The 21642-nt window shown below is 39.1% G+C and overlaps 1 protein-coding gene across 1 annotated transcript in view; it reads left to right on the top strand.

Moving 5' to 3' along the window:
• Nucleotides 1-21642, top strand: part of LOC126151992 (dehydrogenase/reductase SDR family member 11-like) — an 87421-nt gene that overhangs the window by 42560 nt on the left and 23219 nt on the right. Inside the window, exons 4-5 of the mRNA XM_049915977.1 lie at nucleotides 432-561; nucleotides 8191-8343. Of these exons, the coding sequence (XP_049771934.1) occupies nucleotides 432-561; nucleotides 8191-8343 (283 nt within the window). The remainder of the gene's footprint in view (nucleotides 1-431; nucleotides 562-8190; nucleotides 8344-21642) is intronic.

Raw genomic sequence — 21642 nt, 5'->3', positions numbered from 1 at the left:
AGAGGTTATTGGCATCATTTGACTGAGAGAAAGAATAGATTTATAAGAAGTATCCTGAAGTATTAACGAATTAGTAATTTAGTATTTGGACACAGTTCAGAACTGTCAAGACTGCAGAGGAATCGGAGGCCTAAATAGTGTAACTAGGTTTAAGAGGATGTCCAATTTAGGTTCAGCAGGTATCCTGCTATGAAGAGACTTATACAAGGTAGAGTAACTTGGAGAATTGCATCAATCAGTCTTCACATTGATGAGTACAACAACACCTGATATGTAACAGTGAAATATCGAGCCGATGACTTTTCATTTGAGAAATGTTCTAGTTGCCGGTACAGACTGCTCAAGAGTAAAGTTTTGGAGTGTAGCTTTTCTCCTGATCAGGCCGTCGACTACGACGTCCGAGTCCTGCAACTATCTGTTCTATTTTCCAGCATCTCAGGACATGTACCGCCATACATTGCTGGATCGGCGATGTATGCTGCCAGCAAGCACGCAGCGAAAGTCTTGCTGGAAGGGCTGAGGAAAGATCTCATCGCCAGGAGTAGCCAGATACGAGTTGGGGTAAGTCATCTAATATGGTCACAACAATACAGCAGATGCATACAAACCCTGCTTCTGCACTGAGTGAACCTAAATAGCGCTAGGGCAGTCTGAAGAAAGTGTCATTTTAATATTCGTTCATCTTGCTATGATGAAACTGCACTGCTCGTACAGCTTAACACACAGCACGCTAGCTTGTAAGGCAGGGAGGTGAACTGCGGCTCTACGGATCTGATGGGAACAGTTATTCATTCTTTTCGTAATTTTTTTTCCTAAACGATGCAGTGAATCCAGGAATGCTGCGCCAAATAAGAAATTTAAACGTAAATCAGTAATGTAGTTTCTTCAAGACAGATATTGCCAAAAATCTGATGAGCAACGCCACTGCAAGAGGAAACACCCTCAATATGAAACCCAGAAACTGTGGAAGAGGAAGGTGATGAAGGAAAGAGCAAACGGAAGAGATAAGCAATTCAGCCACTGCTACCACTTTCCAAGAAATAAAAATGTGCTCTGCATGTTTCAAAAAGTGGCAACCGGGAAAAAGCAACAGATCATAGTGGAGAGGATGGTATTTTCAAACTTGGCAGTGTGAGATGTTTTGATTGTAAGAGACTCTTTTTGCCTTACTTCAGAAAATAATTCTTTGAAATGGTGTCATATTTACGAAATACAGTAATTTGTCTTAACTTGTAACGTAACTATTGCAATTTTCACGTTTTCCTGTATTTGTCAACAATTTAATCTCTGTAAAGAATAGTATACAACAGTGAGACAAATTTAACTATTTTGTACACTTTACAGCCTAAAAAGGGTTTATACAGCGTTAGTTAAGTAAACTGAAATATTATTCATTAAATCCGTTAGCAAACACATATGATAGCTGACCTACAAAAGTGTGTAGCGAAAACAAGCAGAATACTAATATCATCACATGTAGTACCTGCCAAAACGTTAAAGACTTTTCAACTAAACACACTTTACAAATTTGGTTTCAGATCTCAATCACAAAATGAAATAAACAATTAGCCAACTATTAAGTAAAACCACATATCTTGTCAGTTTCCGTTGGAGTCAATTAAGTTTTACAAAAATGTGCTCTCCAAAACTCAGCAAATTCTAAAGTAAATTACAAAGACAAGAATAACTTTATGTAACAACAGTGGCAGTTAAAAGTATTAGTCAAATAAAAGTAGCTTTAAGTAACAGTTTTACAGTAATGTGAATAGATTCTGTATTTCGACATAACTTGCATCGAGGAGTTTGACTGAATGATATTTAAAATGTTTGACACCACAAACGGTCGTCAAGCCAGAGTCACTAAAACAATGAAATTCTTAAAATGTTACATAATTAGTTTCGTTGCACTGAGTCATCATTTTCAAATGTAATCACGAACCTAGAAAACTGCCTTAATAATTGCAAGCACACTTCTCTGAAATATTGTGAAGAATTCATTAAAACTAGTAAACCTATGCAAAGGCAGCAGAAACGGGTCACCAGACGTCATGACAATTTTTAACAGATCAGTCATTTCACACCTTAATTCAGTGCAGATGAAACAGCATCTGGACTAAAGATATTATATGAGTAGCCCCTATGCAAAACTGCTAATGCATTTTTTGTTGATTTTCAGTTGAGCACACTTCAATATAGATTTTTTCTGCGCCGAAACGATGGAACAGGTTTCACGGTGGTAAACCTGCTATATACCTTTGAAATTGACTGTAGAAAATCTTGTTAGATTGCAAAAGCCTCTAACTGCTCGTTGTCTTCGGGTGCAAAGTCCGCTAATGTCCAAAGTCTGCAAAACGCGCCATGTTCAATAGGCGTGGCAGTTGCGTGCCATGTCCGGACGCAAGGAACGCCAACTGACATCTGACATCAGACTTACCAATCTAGACATTCAAAGCTACCTTTCAGTTTGTTACGATTTTGAGGGATATGTTTCTTATTCGGAGTTAGGTTGGCTATGCTGTAACGAACGCGTACGCAACTATGAAGCTCTCGCAGCCCATGCATTGTTAAAATGTGCACCGGTAAGCACAGTTCAGCTGGTCACTAGGATGTTTTTTGATGTATTTGCTTGAGTGTTTTGAAGAAAACAAGTTATTTTGCGTACAGTTTAAATGCAGAAGACGGTACAAACAAAGCGGGAGTAATTGTGAAACGTCCCCTTACAAAAATTATACACGACTGTGCTGATAAACCTCTTACACTATTTGCTTTTCAAACAGCTGAACAAAACTGAACGTACTCAAACATTCACTAAAGTGACACACAATATTTTTAGCGCAACACAATCTGACTGTCAAAGATCCCTGCAAAAGAATGGCCCTGAGTAACATTAAACTATACCTTTCAGAAATCACTTACCTCACAAAAATCTTCATTACTCGAACTACTGCAATACAGCGAGCGCCACTACTGCCAGCTAAATAAAAGATTCAAACTACAGAAGGCATTAACTACTGATAGGCATAGTTAGCAAATGAAAGATTTTAATAGAGACCAAACAATGTATTTACCTTAATAGTCATAATATATATAGCAGTTCATAACAAATTACAAAACTCCGCCCTCTCTCTCCCCACATCCACCACTGCTGGCGGCTCACCTCCAACTGCGCAACGCTACGCGCTGTTCACATCCAGCTGCCGCTGCCCAACACTACAATGGCAGACAACAATGCACACTAGCCACAGACTGCACACAGCACAGCCAGTGTTTTTCATATAGAGCGCTACGTAACGTTGCCAATAAGAACCTAAACAGCCTACTTACATAAAGAAAACATAAACAGCCTACTTACATAGCTAAAATAATATGTCCTAATGTTCAGGCAGTTGGATTAAGCAAATGCGGATGAGTTCTGAGGGGCTGTATGGGTTTGACAGGTACTGATTCTTGTGCAACATGTCTTCAAAATATTTCACAAGACTGGAAAATTCAGATTGTTCGAAATGTTTCATCATTATGATGCTATGTTTTACTCGGTCTTGTGTGGCTTGAGACCAATATGTTGAGAGGAACGCATGGTAAAATTCTCCTTCACTGTGGCAATCGTGAATGACCGATCGCATTCTTACAGCTGGTTCATTCTCTAAGTAGCCACACATAAATTCTAATCTGTGTTCTAATGACCAGTTGGGAGGAAAACAATGAGAGAATTGATGGAGCTATGCTTGTGGATGAATGTCGTTGTCAGAATTCTTAAATGTTTTGAATTTACGTGTAGTAATGAACAGCTTATAGTCAAAGTCATCGTGTCGGCGAGTAGCATATCGGTCATTGTTACGTCGGTTCCATCTCAAAATTCAGTGCACCTTGCCAATTCCTTTCATAATTACCGAAATGCCCTGTGTTATTATTTTGTGGCTTTTCCGTATTTCTAAGTTCCTCTTCCCGTGTTGGAGCGCGAGTGTCCTCTGAAATATGTAATTCTTGTATTACCTGCGTCAACTGATCTTGTACTTCCCGGATTTCTCTTTTGTACTGTGTATTGATTTGCTTTTGATTTTGTTTGAATTTTCTAATTTGTTCATACTCTTCTGTGTCAGTGAAGGCTACGGGTCTTGTGTCATTCAGATCATCATCTACCTTTGTAAATAAGTTAGTGACCTGATCCGAAAGTTCGGCTACTTTCTCCGATAGTGAACACATTTCCTCAGTGCGTTTTTTTTAACCAAGTTTCAGAGTGTCCATTTGTGTTGAAATCGAATCTACTGTGTCCTTTAAGTTTTCCTGAGTTTTTGCAAGTTGCGTAACCGAATCGGCAGATGCAACTGAGTCAGTTTTAGCCCACAAGGTCTCATGATTTTCATGAACAATGGTTTGCAGTTCTTTTATGACTGCTTCGTGATTCTGTAATGCATTTTCATGCCGCGAAAAAGTAGGTTGAAAATGCTCACAAATTTGTGTTTTTACGTCATTACAGACTTTTTGACATTTCGATTCAATGTTATGTAACTCAGTAGTTAAATCTTCACGTGTTGTTCAAGCGTGGTGTGAAGATTTTGTTCCATTGCGTCTAACTGTTGCTGTGTTTGTCTCTGATTTTGTTCCATTTTTTGCATTAATTGCAACAATAATGTATTAGTGTCTGGAATCTTTTTCTCTATGATTTTGGCAGTGCATTATCACCGGCAACATTCACATTTTGACAAGCAGAAAATGTGTCTTGACTCATTTGAGAAAACGGTGAGGACCCAAAACCTAAGTCTACAGTATTTGCAATATTGTGTTCTGTCATTTCGGATTCCTGAGGCGAGCTGTTGCCGACCGATCGATCGGTAATGCTTCCCTGTTCACTAACTGTTTCACTGTCTACACCATTGTTTGCCGCCCGCTCCACAGTTACCAAATTACTACTTTGAATATTAGTTAATTCATTACATGGTGGCGTTAACACACTGCTTTCGTCTTCACTGTCATTTCTCAGTTTACTTTGGAGCCTAGTGTTACGTTTTTCACACGCCATTATTGTGACAATATTTCACACGATAACACAGAAAAGCACAATTTGAAGAGCAAAAATAAGAGAACACATTAACATAGCACTGAAAATAATATCTAGTTAATTGCAAGCGCAGCTGCGAAATACTTGGTGCAAATCTAAATGCATGCCACAACTGTGTACAACAGTGAAAAACTACAACTACAAAGGAAATTCTCTCTATAATTACGCGCTAGCAATAAACAAAAGCTACACTAATTACACAAACTACAAAAAAAATCAGAAGATTCCAGGAGATATCCTTGGCTAAGGGTCGACATGTGAAACGTCCCCTTAAAACAATTGTACACGACTGTGCTGATAAACCTCTTACACTATTTGCTTTTCAAACAGCTGAACAAAACTGAACGTACTCAAACATTCACTAAAGTGACACACAATATTTTTAGCGCAACGCAATCTGACTGTCAAAGATCCCTGCAAAAGAATGGCCCTGAGTAACATTAAACTATACCTTTCAGAAATCACTTACCTCACAAAAATCTTCATTACTCGAACTACTGCAATACAGCGAGCGCCACTACTGCCAGCTAAATAAAAGATTCAAACTACAGAAGGCACTAACTACTGATAGGCATAGTTAGCAAATGAAAGATTTTAATAGAGACCAAACAATGTATTTACCTTAATAGTCATAATATATATAGCAGTTCATGACAAATTACAAAACTCCGCCATCTCTCTCCCCACATCCAGCTGCCGCTGCCCAACACTACAATGGTAGACAACAATGCAAACTAGCCACAGACTGCACACAGCACAGCCAGTGATTTTCATATAGAGCGCTACGTAACGTTGCCACAAGAACCTAAACAGCCTACTTACATAAAGAAAACATAAACAGCCTACTTACAATTGAAACAGTAAGAATTCTGCAAGGAGTCTAACCTATCGTAGCAGTTGCAAATGACCAGATAGAGGACGACAGCCCCTCATGGAAAAGGAAGAGTCATCCTGATCAGTGAGAGAGAAACGTTTCCAGAACAGAAAGTTAAGAACATGAAAAGGATTACTAAATCAGTGTGATGCAATGAACACGGTGTTTACACTAGTTGTTATGACATACGTGGAAGGATTAGGGAAAGTAGCTGGAATTTCCAGATTCAGAAAGTCAAAAAAATTGTGTTCACCAAAAGCATAAACAAGACGATTTGTCTAGTTCGTGGAGAGCCCTTCCACAGCTTTGAAGATGGGGCATCCTGAAAATGGGAAAAATTTCAGCAAAGGAAACATTCCAACACCAATCACAGCTGTGTAAAACTTTCAGAAGCCATACTCGGAAATACCAAAAAGCTGTAATAGCTCCACTTTGGTGAAGACTGGGGGACCAACGACAAACTCGCTCCTGCCGCTGGCAGTCATCTGAAGATGAGGGAAGCGAATTTGAGTTGATGGGTAGTGTTGAGGTCGATGTCACTTGAAAGCAATTTCCAGCTAATTTCATTTTGTAGAACCTTTTGGCGCTATTTTAATTAAGATGCAATTTTCCGCCACTTTTATTATTTTCTAAAATTATTTCTGTGTTTTACTAAGATGCAATTACAAGCTTATTTTATTTTCTAGTATATCTTTTGGTGTCAAAAACTGGATGGTGTACATTTTTCCTAAAAAAACACAATGTTGAGCATTCATATCTGTTCTCTTTTTTATGTTAAATAAGTCAGTTTTTCCCGGTAAAATAATGTCCCCTTCTTTTTTTTTATAAGCCAATTTTGTAGGATTTTCAGATTTCTCTTTGAAATAAAACGTATTCCTTTTATATTCACAATTATTAAACTCCACCTTCAGGTTATTCCTAACATAGCAACGAATAGTGGATTTTTGCAACCGAATGTTTGTTTTTTAATTGGATCGATACATTTGCAAAATCCGCTAACTGTATAAATCTGGTGCAAAGAGAGCTAAGTCAGTATTTCACTTAAGATTTTAACGTATAAAACATAATCACAGATTTCAGCCACTAATATGGTGTAATTAATTATTTTTTTACTTATTTTTAGAAAAGAAATGGAGTCTTTAACTTTAATAGTTTGGGCGGGATGAGTTTTTCTGTATTATCTCAGTTTCCCTTAATATACAGTTAGCGGCTTTCGCATCTGGGTTACTCTTATAATTTTGTATTATGTCCTGCAGTGATTCAACGATCATTTTTGTGTTAGCCCAAGTGGGAGTGCATCGTCATTGTAATATCTCACTAGCAGCACACAGTACGACTGCGTGCTGTGTTCTAGGTTTGGGCTTGCTGTATGTTATAGGAGTGGGACGTGTGATCCTACCTTTGCAAAATGATCGTTGTATCGCTGCAGGACGTAATGCAAGAGTATATAATATCTTTCATCCCGATGGAGTTTTCATGTACACTGCATTAAGGTGTGAAAAGATTGATCAACCAGAAATTGTCATGACATCCTGTGACCCGTTTCTGCTGCCTTTGCTTCTGTTTACTGGTTTTAGTGTATTTTCCGTAATATTCGAAAGATGTGTGGTTACAATTTTTAATGCATTTTTCCAAGTTTGTGATTACATTTGAAAATGACGACTGAGTGCATCGAAACTAGTTACGCAACCTTTTAAAAATTTCATTGTTTTGGTGATTCTGGCTTGACGAACTTTGAGATGTCAAATAAACGTTTTAAATGTGAGTAGATTTGTTTAAGTCCCCGTCCTGGTAGATCTGAAATTTATAGCTGACGCTCTTCTATTGGTATACGTACACGAATAAAATTAATGTCTTCAAATAATTAACGTGCGACATGAATATTTTTATACTCTGGACAAAATATTGTTATAAGCAATTGCACATCGTAATGAAGAGAGATGCCAACAGAAAATTAAAATGATAATTGTGGGTCAAGGTTTCACGTAGAGCGGTTAGATGGACCCTTGGAAGGGTAACGTTGCACGTGTGATATTTATGTTACATAACATACATTGTATCTCCTCTAAAAACTCAGAAACTTGCATATGTAGCTTTTTACACCTGTATGTTTGCACTCACTTTTATTGCGTCAAACTGCATCATTCTTCAGCTTCGTGTTATAACCGAAATCGTATTCCATCGATTTCCGTTGAAAGAGCAAATATTACTACACAGCTATGCTAGTTGTAACTAAGTAATGAACATTTCATTTCAGCAAATTTCCCCTGGACTGGTGGATACCGAAGGACTGAGGAAAACGTTGGCACAGCTCGACTTGCCCGAAAAAGTAAAAGAGTCGCCTTTCTTGCGTCCAGGGGACATTGCTGACGCTGTTGTTTACATGCTGTCGCGGCATCCGCGTGTGCAGGTCAGTAGTGCTGTTTTCTGCGACCTGCAATCCTGGTATCAAACTCCGAGTAACTAAGTGGGAACACATGACATTGCGGTAGTTGGACATCGCATTATGCGGCTACCCAACACTTGTATTGAATGGTGACTAACCCCCTGTTAATTTCTTCCCCTTCACAGTTAACGAACGTGACTCCATTTACCATTTATTGCTGCGACACTGCTAATTTGGGATCGAACATGAGCAGGATTTTTTTGATTGAATCTGAAGCCAGTTTTACAGATGATACATTCTGAATTTAGCATGTATTTAAAAAATTTAATCCATTTACCAACAGCCATCGTCATTCCGTTTCATACTCAGTCCTAGCGCTTCCGCGAACGAACTCGTACTGCACTGTACTGCCAGACGTTACACCCCGCTCGGCTTCCGCGACCATCAGTGTCACCCTCGCTCCGTTACTGTTAGCCAAAAGTCTGCCAGATATTACGGAAGATGCTATTTTCATTCTAAGCTTGCTGGGAAGCGACGTCAAAATGACGTATACTCGTCCAGCACATTTGTCAAAAACTGTCGAGTTTCCTCGTCACATGGAGTTTTCTGGAAGCCGTCATTTCGACGTCACTTCTCAATAAGCTTTGAGAGCTCCCAAAAAGATATGGCACTTCACTCACCAGAGCTAAAAATAAAATAAAAAAGATGTCAAAACCCTCATAGCTCGAGGTGTAAAGACACGGGATCCCTATAATGCAGCTTGTTTAGGACCGCGTCAGTGGCCGCTAGTTTAGCGACACTAGAGCAAACCGCAACCTGGGGTGCGGATTTAGTATTTCGAAGATTGTCGCCTAGACGTCAAGCTATGGAATACTACAAAAAACTGAAAGCGGTCACCACACATCGAATGCACTGACAACGTCAGTAGGAAAGTTGCCTACTGTTTATCGACGAACGAATTTGTTATTGGCTTCAAGACTGTGAAGTGTTGAGAATGACATTTGATTATAGAATATCATCAGACCTGGCACTCCTATTTGAAACATGTCTCTACATGACGGCGGAGAGTATAGTATAATAAATTCACATACACTAAGCCAACAGCATGTTTGTTTGCGATGGCCAACAACTAGAAATAGTGCTTAAAATTTATCAGTTTTTTGGGTTTTCACCAAATTAATCTTTGATTTAAACCTGATGCTGTGCCAGAGATGTTCTAACGTTTTGACGACTTAAAAGTGTGAATGTGGTCTGGGTTATACTGATTTATTTCCCCAAACCACATTCCACTTCTTTACGAGATGACTTACTTGTGGTTTGCAGCCACTCTCCTTTACTGGATAGCTGGCTGCTGGAAACTCTCTTGACTTGTTCTCCGTCGAATAACGCTAGGTACAGGAACTTTCAAGCCTCTGAAATAAGTAGCCATACAATTTTACGTTTCGTTAATCAACGATGTATTTGACTTTCAAGCCCAATAAAAATTATCATTTTCAACATAATATGTAACTTCAGTAAGTCTCTCGTATAGTCGTACGTTAGAAACTAATTGATTTACATTCGAAAGAAAGTCTGTTTAGACACCATGACTTTTAGAAAAGGAGATTGAAAAAACGTCTTGCCTCTAATAATGCTGAGTCAAGAGTCCATATGAGTACTTTTTCAACTGTTCTTCTTTCGCATAACAATAGTCAGTGACACAATAAGCACAAAGCTGCATATAGATTCCATGGTTCTTCCATACACACTCACTAACACATCTATGGATTGCCCGACAGGTACTTGTTGGTGTCGTTCGACCGTCGCGCCTACTTTCTTCCCGCGACTGATTTTAAACCTGCACACACAAACATGTGAAGCGCAGTAGGTAGGATTTTACCATCCCACACTCGTATCTAGAATATCGTGTGTTCGAGATGGTAGAAGGCTGAGTGGTTCTACAATTTACACAAAGAAATTCTGGAATCACTACACGCCCCCCCCCCCCCCCGGCCGAACACGCGATATTTTATGCATAATCATTATTTACATAATATCACTTGTAATAACATTTCATTTCTTAACAGTATACATTTCTTACATATGCCTATATACACACATCTATCTTTTGAGTAACAATTCTCTGTCCTTCCTTGCACAACCTTTGGCTTATTTTTTCTCGACTCTTTTCTTATTCTACTTTGTTATTAAGACATAAGCATTTATTCGAAGTTTTAGTCAGCTTTACTAATATTTAGTAATTGTGAGAACTCTTTTTCATTTCTTTAATTTTTTTTCAATCGTAAACTTCAGGTGTTTAGGACACATGAGTAATCTTTTTTCTATTTTTACCTTCTGTATTACTTTTTCCTAGTATGTACTATTTTCATTATTTCTAGGTTGGAGGAACTCTGGGCGAAGTGAAAGTGTTCTTTTGACACTCATTTTCTTTCGCGAAACATAATAATGCTAGTCGTTCATAGAATTTACACTTTCCAGAGTAATTCCTATAAAATTTGTGACTTTTGTCACGATACTATCATCTTCTCCTAGGATCAGCTCCTATTCCTTGCTTGTTGATTGACCTTATGAGAGCACTTCCTCTTTTCATTCTGGCAGATACGTCCCTTACAAAACATCTCTATTTTTTAGGCCACAGATCGTCCTAGCTCCACGTAGGTACGTCTGCCATTTATACTTAATGAATGTCCAGTATGCCCCCCTTATCCTTTCTGAGTAGGCTTCACGGTTCATTACCCTAATATACATTTCTATGTATACCATAATTAAGTATCTTCTGGTAGAGCTATAAATCTATTTTATACTTCTCATTCATCCTTTAATATACCATTCAGTCCCTGCAGTCATCCTCTACTTATCAACTTCTATACTTTCAGTAGATATTATGTCCATATATACTACTTACATCCTACTATCCTTCAGTTCATCAGAATTTATATTGCATTGACATTGCTTAATGATCAACCTGACCTGACTAATTCTACTCCTACTTTCGTCTTCTTTCTTTGCTCACGCCTCTCTCTTATTTATCCATTACTCATTACTACTTTACAGTAAATGTTCTCCTACAAAAGGTTTGCCTATAACATCTAAAGTGTCAGTCGATAAACGAGGTAATTCACTGAGGATAAATTTAAAGTTCTTAATTTTCGTTGCCCACGAAGTCTGTTTTTCATGGCAGTATGTACGACATAATTTTCCAATTTCCTTCAGTACTTGTTCATGCGGATTTGATGACGTGTTGTAACTCGATGTTAACACTTGTCGAATACTTTCTCACGCTAGGAATCTCTAAATTCGTTGCTCACAAATTGTGGTCCGTTATCTGTAAGAACCCGTTTTGGTTTACCTACTTCTAGAAAGTATTGTTGTAATCAGTGTATAACAGTTTGCATATTTGCTCTCTTAATAGGATATAGTATAACATATTTTGACCAGCATTGTATGATAACCAAAATATGACACTCCTCCCTTTCCTTGTGAAATTGGTGCAACGAAATCTGCTGCTGTAAGGTAGTGTCATAACTTTGGGATAATAGGATGCATTCTGTATTTCACGTATTACTCTCTTTTACTTTCTGGCAAGTTTCACAGGTTCTAATCAAAGATGCTATTTTATATCCTAGTTTCTTGAAATAATAAAACTGATTCATATGAGATATGCATTTTGTGATTCCGAAGTGTCCATACCCTGTGTGAACATACCATACAAGTTCGTCTTCCATTACCTTCGGAATACATAAACGCCAACGCTGTGGTGTTACACTGTGTCTCCAAAACAAGTTATGATCTACAATTTTCCATTTTCCTAATTGATTAGGAGGCAACGAGTTCTGGATGCACATAGAAAATATTTCTGTGAAATAAGGATCATGATGGATATTCTGTGTTATTCTTGAACTATCTCTTTTACCCCGATGTTCGGATATTCTGCTGACATAAAATTAACGGCAAAAATGACGCCGGGTCTTTCCGTACGTTTCAATTCTTCCATTCCTATGGGTAGCCTCCAAATGCATGAGGTACTATATTTTCGGAACCTTTTACGTATCGTATCTTGATATCGTATTCCTGTAGGAAAAGCATCCAGCGCATCAACCTGACGATCTGTATAAATATTGATTTCTGATTCCCATACTAGTGTTTGAAACTTTTGAATACTTGACATAGTCGCCTACATTTCGTTTTCGGTAGCTGTGTAATTTAGCTCGTGCTTATATAGGCTACGCGTAGCAAAAGCTATGGTTCTGTGTTCTACATTACTCGGATCCCATTCTCCTTGGAAAGGTTCGGCAGCAAACCCGTAATCAGATGCATCTGTCGAAATTTTAAACGGTTCGCTCTTAACTGGGTGATGTAATACGTGTGCCTCAACAAGCGCTTTTTTAACGTTTTCAAATACATTATTTGCACTTTGAGCCCAAGTCCACGGTACTCCCTTTTTTTAATAAATGTAAAATTCTCGGGACATTTAACTCCTGCCTTCGTACGTACCGTCGATAGTATCCGGCCACACCTAAAAATCCTTTAAATTGTCTTACATTTCTGGGGTGCGGACATTCTGTGGTAGCTTATACGTGTTCAGAGTCTGGTCTAATTGCCGGCCGCGGTGGTCTAGTGGTTCTAGGCGCGCAGTCCGGAACCGCGGGACTGCTACGGTCGCATGTTCGAATCCTGCCTCGGGCATGGATGTGTGTGATGTCCTTAGGTTAGTTAGGTTTAAGTAGTTCTAAGTTCTAGGGGACTGATGACCACAGAAGTTAAGTCCCATAGTGCTCAGAGCCATTTGAGCCATTTGTCTGGTCTAATTCCCTCTACTCCTACAATATACCCTAAGAACTCAAGTTCTTGGCCCGCAAAAAACGATTTTGACAGATTCACCGTAATACCTTTCTCTTAAATTTTTTTCAGAGTCTTGTACAAAGTTAGACAATGTTCCTCCCAAGTAGCTGATATTATTAGGATATCGTCTACATACATTATCAAATCCTTCAATAAGTCTCTCCCTCGTGCTTCACTAATGCACATGTAAATACGGACACGGAGATATTGAGTCCAAACGGCAATACATTGAAATGTTATGATTTTCCATCAAAAAAAAGGCTATATACGTTTTGGATTCTGGATATAATTTTATCAGCAAAATCCCACAGTCAAATCCATCGTGCTAAAGAATCTTGCCTTCTCAAATTTGGATAACAATTCGTCGATATTAATCGTCTGGTCCCTCTCCGTCTCTATATGTCGATTCAATGTACGAGTGTCTAAGACTAATGGTGCCACGCCTGTAACTTTCTTCACCACTAACAGAGGATTATTCATTACACTGAAAATTCGTTCTATAATATTATTACCAATCATTTTGTTAATCTCATCCCGAACTACTTCCTTCAAACTCTCTGGTATTGGATACGGTTTGGAAAAGAACGGAGTGTCGTCTTTGATTTTGAAGTTACAAATATAGTCGCTGATGTTACCTGGACAATCGAAAAATACCACTTCATGCTCCATTAAAATTTTATACAAATCTCGTCTTTGTTGATCTGTTAATATTAGGGATTCATAAACTTTGTCTTGTATATCAGTCTGATGCGTTCCTTGATCAACATTATCGATTTTTTGTGATAATTGTGCTGTAGCTGTTAATCGCAGACACTGGCGCTCTGTAGTTTGTTCATCAAAGTGACTATTTGTCACAAAAGGTGTCGAACATCTACTGTCCCCTTTACTAAAACAAAGATGTTCGTCAAAGTTTAAGATGACTATGAACTCTAACAACCAATCTAAACCAAACAGTACGTCTCTATTAATATTCTCTACTATGAACAGCGTATGACGAAATAACATATTTCCAATACTGCAGTTCACCTGAGTTTCGTATTTTACAAGTTAACTTTTTGTTCTCGTGATCCCTATTATGTATACTCCAGTCACTGGCAATAACGGTAAGTGCTGTTTATTCCTTATCGAGTTAAAAAATGCGTTTGAGATGAGTGATACCTCACTTCCCGAATCTATAAATATGCTAACCTTGGAATTTTCCACTGTCTCTGCTATTATAGGTTGTGGATTATTAGTAGCTAAGCTTGGTTCTTCAAGTAACAACCATTCCTTTGTGTGTGTATTTTGTGCGTAAAGCTAACATACTTATATGGAATACGGCCACTTAATATATTTCCACGACCTGGGCCCCGGCTCTGGATCCAGGTCGAACAACGTTTTCCTCATTATACTAATTACGGGTTGGTTACCGTAACGAGGTACTACATTCCTATTTTTCTGTTTTTTGGTTACTCGATACAAATTCTTTAGAAGTTACTGGATCTAAATTTGAACGTGGATGCTTCTTTTGATAATTACTGTTACAACTTTTCTTATTGCACTTGTGTACTTTTGCTAAGTTTGCCTCATACCTTTTTAAATTATTCCCGCTATTCGTTTTATAGTTGGAACTTCACTTTGGTGTAAAGTTTCGTTGCGGTCCTTACTGATTGCATCAAGTGCATCAACAACAGGTAAGAACTCTTCTACCGTTTTCCAACAACTACATAAGATGTCTTTTCTCGCATAGATGGCCAATCGTCTAATTAAAATACGTACTAATCCCTCTTCTTCCATTGGCTTATCTAAATACTTTGCTCGTGTTAAATGCCAATCGAAATATTTCCTCATAGTACCCCAAGTATTATTGTAATACTTCGGGCCCCATAGATCTGATATCAACTTTTCTTGAGCACTGGCAGACGAGTATTTCTCTTTAAATTTCTTTTGAAAGTCCTCCCAAGAGGAAAAATTCTCAATATTTGCTGTACCCCATTCTGAGGCTTCCCCTAGAAGGTACCTCACAGAAAATTCGATCATCTTAGAGTCTTCCCAATTTTTTGGTAATACTTGGTTAATCCTTCTTAAGAAATGAGTCGGATGTACATCTCCGTCCGACTTAAATTTAGGGAATTGTCTAGATAACCCTGAATTAGCTCTCCATTGCAAATCAGTCACAGCTTCACTAGTTAATACAACATTAGGTGAAGATACATTTTTTTCTACTTTATCTTAGATGCGCTTAATCTCTTTCTACAGGTTGTCCATACCCTTCCTGTCATCATTAAGTTCAGAAGAAAGAATACGCGATACATGCCCGGATGTTATTCACTCGGTAACTTTTCGATCTATAATTTCCCTAAATTGTTCTTCCAAACTAATTACATTTATAATATCATAGTTAGCTATTTTCTCTATGAAATTTCTTTCTACATTATCTACCCGTTTATTGACAGCTGTAATTTGCGATTGTATGACTGGCATTAACTCATTCTGCTCGTCTACACTCTCTTGCAAAGTATACAACCCATGCCTTACATCATTATACTTAATATTGTACACTTTTTCAAAGGATCCTAACTTTTCAATAAGTCCCGATTCTACACTGTTACATTTGTTCTCAATGTTAAGTTCTAACCGTTTTGACAAGGCCTGAAAGGTATCATTCTGTTTCTTACTAAGTTCGGTAAACATATAATTTATGTGAGTAGTCAAAGAGTTTGTCAACTCATTCTTTAGATCAGCTTTTAAATTCTCTACTTTACTGCTTATAGCGTCGAAATCAGTCTTCAAAGCGCCAATGCCTTCGTGCAGATTACTAAATTCCTTGCTTTAAGAGTCGACCTTGACACTTAACAAACCTAAATTTGTCTTTTGAATATTTAGAGTTTCCATTTAATTGAGAATTTACTAAGCCTAGTTCTTTACTTAGAGTCGCACTTTGAGCTTCGATTAAATGAAGGGCTTATTTCAATAGTGGTACAAGTCCATTGGTGTTCATTGTGAGATACAGAGTCCTAACGTTAAATGAGCGCTGAAAAATCTGCAGTTGAGATACCAGATATATTCAAACATATGGCTTCTTGCTAGAGATGAACCTTTCTTTCTGTTTGTTTCGATCATTAATTGCAGAAGCATTATTTGCAGAAAAGTGGAGACAATGGACTTGTACCACTACTGAAATAAGCCCTTCAAACTTACCAACTCAGCCCAGGCAGACACTTCTTTGCTAATTTTTATGAGCATAGCTGCGTCTTCAGTTTCCACAACCTGTTGTATATTTTCCATACTCTTGTATGCTTAGCTCTTGTAAGCATTTGAAACTAACTTTAAATATGATAACTATACAAATAAAGTTCACTCAACTGTATCTTGTCCCACTTCGTCCTAAAGTAATGAAGTTTTGCTACACGCTCACCCGGCGCTGAATTCTCGTAGCGTACGTCAGCGGATGTGGAGACGGGTCAGCACCGGTGAACAGCTGCTGGTGGCGGAGGCGTCGGATGTACGTTGGTTTCCACGTTTGCGTCCCCGCGATCTGTGCGAGAGCTGTATACTCGCCGCACTGGATCTTCTTGGTTGAAGCGTTCCATCCGTATTTCTTCTTAGACAAATACGTCGAAATCTTCTTTGCTGTTATATCCTTGTGAATTTCTCACATCTTCACCATTTTTCATTCAAATTTTGCTCCATTAGGTACTTGAACATATTCCAATGTCTCAGAGTAAATAGCTTGTCGTATAATGTTCGGTTGCTATGGCAACACACAACAGCTTCTTTTCTCGTTTTTGACTGACAATTCCTGTTTTTTTTTTCGGTCCTTTCATACAGGTCGCCACGTTCGAACGTTTTGACGACTTAAAAGTGTGAGTATGGGTCTGGGTTATACTGATTTATTTCCCCAAACCACATTCCACTTCTTTACGAGATGACTTACTTGGGGTTTGCAGCCACTCTCCTTTACTGGATAGCTGGCTGCTGGAAACTCTCTTGGCTTCTTCTCCGTCGAATAACCCTAGGTACAGGAACTTTCAAGACTCTTTTTACTAGTGAAATAAGTAGCCATTCAAATTTACATTTCGACAATCAACGTTGTATTTGACTTCCAAGCACAATAAAAATTTTCACTTTCAACATACGAGGTGCATTCAAGGTCTAAGGCCTCCGATTTTTTTTTTTTCTAATTAACTACTCACCCGAAATCGATGAAACTGGCGTTACTTCTCGACGTAATTGCCCTGCAGGCGTACACATTTTTCACAACGCTGACGCCATGATTCCATGGCAGTGGCGAAGGCTTCTTTAGGAGTGTGTTTTGAACACTGGAAAATCGCTGAGCCAATAGCAGCACAGCTGGTGAATGTGCGGCTTGTTGGAAAAAGCCAAAAGTCACTAGGAGCCAGGTCAGGTGAGTAGGGAGCATGAGGAATCACTTCAAAGTTGTTATCACGAAGAAACTGTTGCGTAACGTTAGCTCGATGTGCGGGTGCGTTGTCTTGGTGAAGCAGCACACGCGCAGCCCTTCCCGGACGTTTTTGTTGCAGTGCAGGAAGGAATTTGTTCTTCAAAACATTTTCGTAGGATGCACCTGTTACCGTAGTGCCCTTTGGAACGCAATGCGTAAGGATTACGCCCACGCTGTCCCAGAACATGGACACCATCATTTTTTCAGCACTGGCGGTTACCCGAAATTTTTTGGTGGCGGTGAATCTGTGTGCTTCCATTGAGGTGACTGGCGCTTTCTTTCTGGATTGAGAAATGACATCCACGTCTCATCCATTGTCACAACCGACGAAAAGAAAGTCCTATTGATGCTGTCATTGCGCGTCAACATTGCTTGGCAACATGCCACACGGGCAGCCGTGTGGTCGTCCGTCAGCATTCGTGGCACCCACCTGAATGACACTTTTTGCATTTTCAGGTCGTCATGCAGGATTGTGTGCACAGAACCCACAGAAATGCCCACTCTGGAGGCGATCTGTTCAACAGTCATTCGGCGATCCCCCAAAACAATTCTCTCCACTTTCTCGATCATGTCGTCAGACCGGCTTGTGCGAGCCCGAGGTTGTTTCGGTTTGTTGTCACACAATGTTGTGCCTTCATTAAACTGTCGCACCCACGAACGCACTTTCGACACATCCGTAACTCCATCACCACATGTCTCCTTCAACTGTCGATGAGTTTCAATTGGTTTCACACGACGCAAATTCAGAAAACGAATGATTGAACGCAGTTCAACTAAGAAAAACGTCGCCATTTTAAGTATTTAAAACAGTTCTCATTCTCGCCGCTGGCGGTGAAATTCCATCTGCCGTCCGGTCCTGCCATCTCTGGGACGTATTGACAATGAACGCGGCCTCATTTTAAGACAATGCGCATGTTTCTATCTCTTTCCAGTCCCGAGAAAAAAAATCAAAGGCCTTAGAACTAGAATGCACCTCGTAATATGCAACTTCAGTAAGTCTCTCGTACAGTCGTATGTTACAAACAAATTGATTTACATTCGAAAGAAAGTCTGCTTAGACATCATGACTTTCAGAAAAGGAGATTGAAAAAACGTCTTGCCTCTAACAATGCTGAGTAAAGAGTCTATACGAGTACTTTTTCAATTGTTCTTGTTTCACATAACGATAGTCAGTGACACAATAAGCACAAAGCTGCATATAGATTCCATGGTTCTTCCATACACACTCACTAACACATCTATGGATTGCCCGACAGGTACTTGTTGGTGCCGTTCGACCATCGCGTCTACTTTCTTCCCGCGACTGGTTTTAAACCTGCACACACAAAGATGTGACACGCAGTAGGTAGGATTTTACCACCCAACACTCGTATCTAGAATATCGTGTATTCGAGACGGTAGAGGGCTGAGTGGTTCCAGAATGTACACAGAAATTCTTCAGCCACTACAATGTAAAATGTGAAAAACCACTTGATTAATTTTCCTTAACGATTGAAATGAAATATGCCAATCCAGAAAACCTATCTCTACATACCTTCACACTATCACGATGTAAAAACGTATGTCTTAGATTATAGTTACATCCGCGATCGGTGCCCAATTCACAGCACTCACGAACCTCGTTACTACCCATTTTAATGCAAAACTCAAGAAAATACAAAAATTAAATGGATCCCTTTTTATACTTTCTACACTGATCCTATACTGCAGGCGGTATTACTTGCTGTTGTTGTTGTTGTGGTCTTCAGTCCTGAGACTGGTTTGATGCAGCTCTCCATGCTACTCTATCCTGTGCAAGCATCTTTATCTCCCAGTACCTACTGCAACCTACATCCTTCTGAATCTGATTACTGTATTCATCTCTCGGTCTCCCCCTACGATTTTTACCCTCCACGCTGCCCTCCCCCCACGTAATTGGTGATCCCTTGATGCCTCAGAACATGTCCTACCAATCGATCCCTTCTTCTGGTCAAGTTGTGCCACAAACTTCTCTTCTCCCCAATCCTATTCAATACTTCCTCATTAGTTATGTGATCTATCCATCTAATCTTCAGCATTCTTCTGTAGCACCACATTTCGAAAGCTTCTATTCTCTTCTTGTCCAAACTATTTACCGTCCATGTTTCACTTCCATACATGGCTACACTCCATACAAATACTTTCACAAATGACTTCCTGACACTTAAATCTATACTCGATGTTAACAAATTTCTCTTCTTCAGAAACGCTTTCCTTGCCATTGCCAGTCTACATTTTATATCCTCTCTACTTCCACCATCATCAGTTATTTTGCTCCCCAAATAGCAAAACTCCTTTACTACTTTAAGTGTCTCATTTCCTAATCTAATACCCTCAACATCACCCGACTTAATTCGACTACATTCCATTATCCTCGTTTTGCTTTCGTTAATGTTCATCTTATTTCCTCCCTTCAAGACACCATCCATTCCGTTCAACAGCTCTTCCAAGTCCTTTGCTATCTCTGACAGAATTACAATGTCATCGGCGAACCTCAAAGTTTTTATTTCTTCTCCATGGATTTTAATACCTACTCCGAATTTTTCTTTTGTTTCCTTTACTGCTTGCTCAATATACAGATTGAATGTCATCGGGGAGAGGCTACAACCCTGCCTTACCCCCTTCCCAACCACTGCTTCCCTTTCATGCCCCTCAACTCTTATAACTGCCATCTGGTTTCTGTACAAATTGTAATTAGCCTTTCGCTCCCTATATTTTACCCCTGCCATCTTCAGAATTTGAAACAGAGTATTCCAGTCAACATTGTCAAAAGCTTTCTCTAAGGCCACAAATGCTAGAAACGTAGGTTTGCCTTTCCTTAATCTTTCTTCTGAGATAAATCGTAAGGTCAGTATTGCCTCACGTGTTCCAGTATTTTTACGGAATCCAAACTGATCTTCCCCGAGGTCGGCTTCTACTAGTTTTTCCATTCGTCTGTAAATAATTCGTGTTAGTATTTTGCAGCTGTGGCTTATTAAACTAATTGTTCGGTAATTTTCACATCTGTCAACACCTGCTTTCTTTGGGATTGGGATTACTATATTCTTCTTGAAGTCTGAGGGTATTTCGCCTGTTTCATACATCTTGCTCACCAGATGGTAGAATTTTGTCAGGACTGGCTCTCCCAAGGCCGTCAGTAGTTCCAATGGAATGTTGTCTACTCCGGGGGCCTTGTTTCGACTCAGGTCTTTCAGTGCTCTGTCAAACTCTTCACGCAGTATCGTATCTCTCATTTCATCTTCATCTACATCCTCTTCCATTTCCATAATATTGTCCTCAAGTACATCGCTCTTGTATAGACCCTCTATATACTCCTTCCACCTTTCTGCTTTCCCTTCTTTGCTTAGAACTGGGTTTCCATCTGAGCTCTTGATGTTCATACAAGTGGTTCTCTTATCTCCAAAGGTCTCTTTAATTTTCCTGTAGGCAGTATCTATCTTACACCTAGTGAGATAAGCCTCTACCTCCTTGCATTTGTCCTCTAGCCATCCCTGCTTAGCCATTTTGCACTTCCTGTCGATCTCGTTTTTGAGACGTTTGTAATCCTTCTTGCCTGCTTCATTTACTGCATTTTTATATTTTCTCCTTTCATCAATTAAATTCAATATTTCTTCTGTTACCCAAGGATTTCTACTAGCCCTAGTCTTTTTACCTACTTGATCCTCTGCTGCCTTCACTACTTCATCCCTCAAAGCTACCCATTCTTCTTCTACTGTATTTCTTTCCCCCATTCTTGTCAATTGTTCCCTTATGCTCTCCCTGAAAACCTGTACAACCTATGGTTTAGTCAGTTAATCCAGGTCTCATCTCCTTAAATTACCACCTTTTTGTAGTTTCTTCAGGTTTAATCTACAGTTCATAACCAACAGATTGTGGTCAGAGTCCACATCTGCCCCTGGAAATGTCTTACAATTTATAACCTGGTTCCTAAATCTCTGTCTTACCATTATATAATATATCTGATACCTTTTAGTATCTCCAGGGTTCTTCCATGTATACAACCTTCTATCATGATTCTT

The sequence above is a fragment of the Schistocerca cancellata genome, chromosome 2, assembly GCF_023864275.1.
Source record: "Schistocerca cancellata isolate TAMUIC-IGC-003103 chromosome 2, iqSchCanc2.1, whole genome shotgun sequence".
NCBI lineage: Eukaryota > Metazoa > Arthropoda > Insecta > Orthoptera > Acrididae > Schistocerca > Schistocerca cancellata.
Note: the sequence above shows the minus strand (reverse complement) of the source record. Positions and strands in the feature narration are given on the sequence as shown.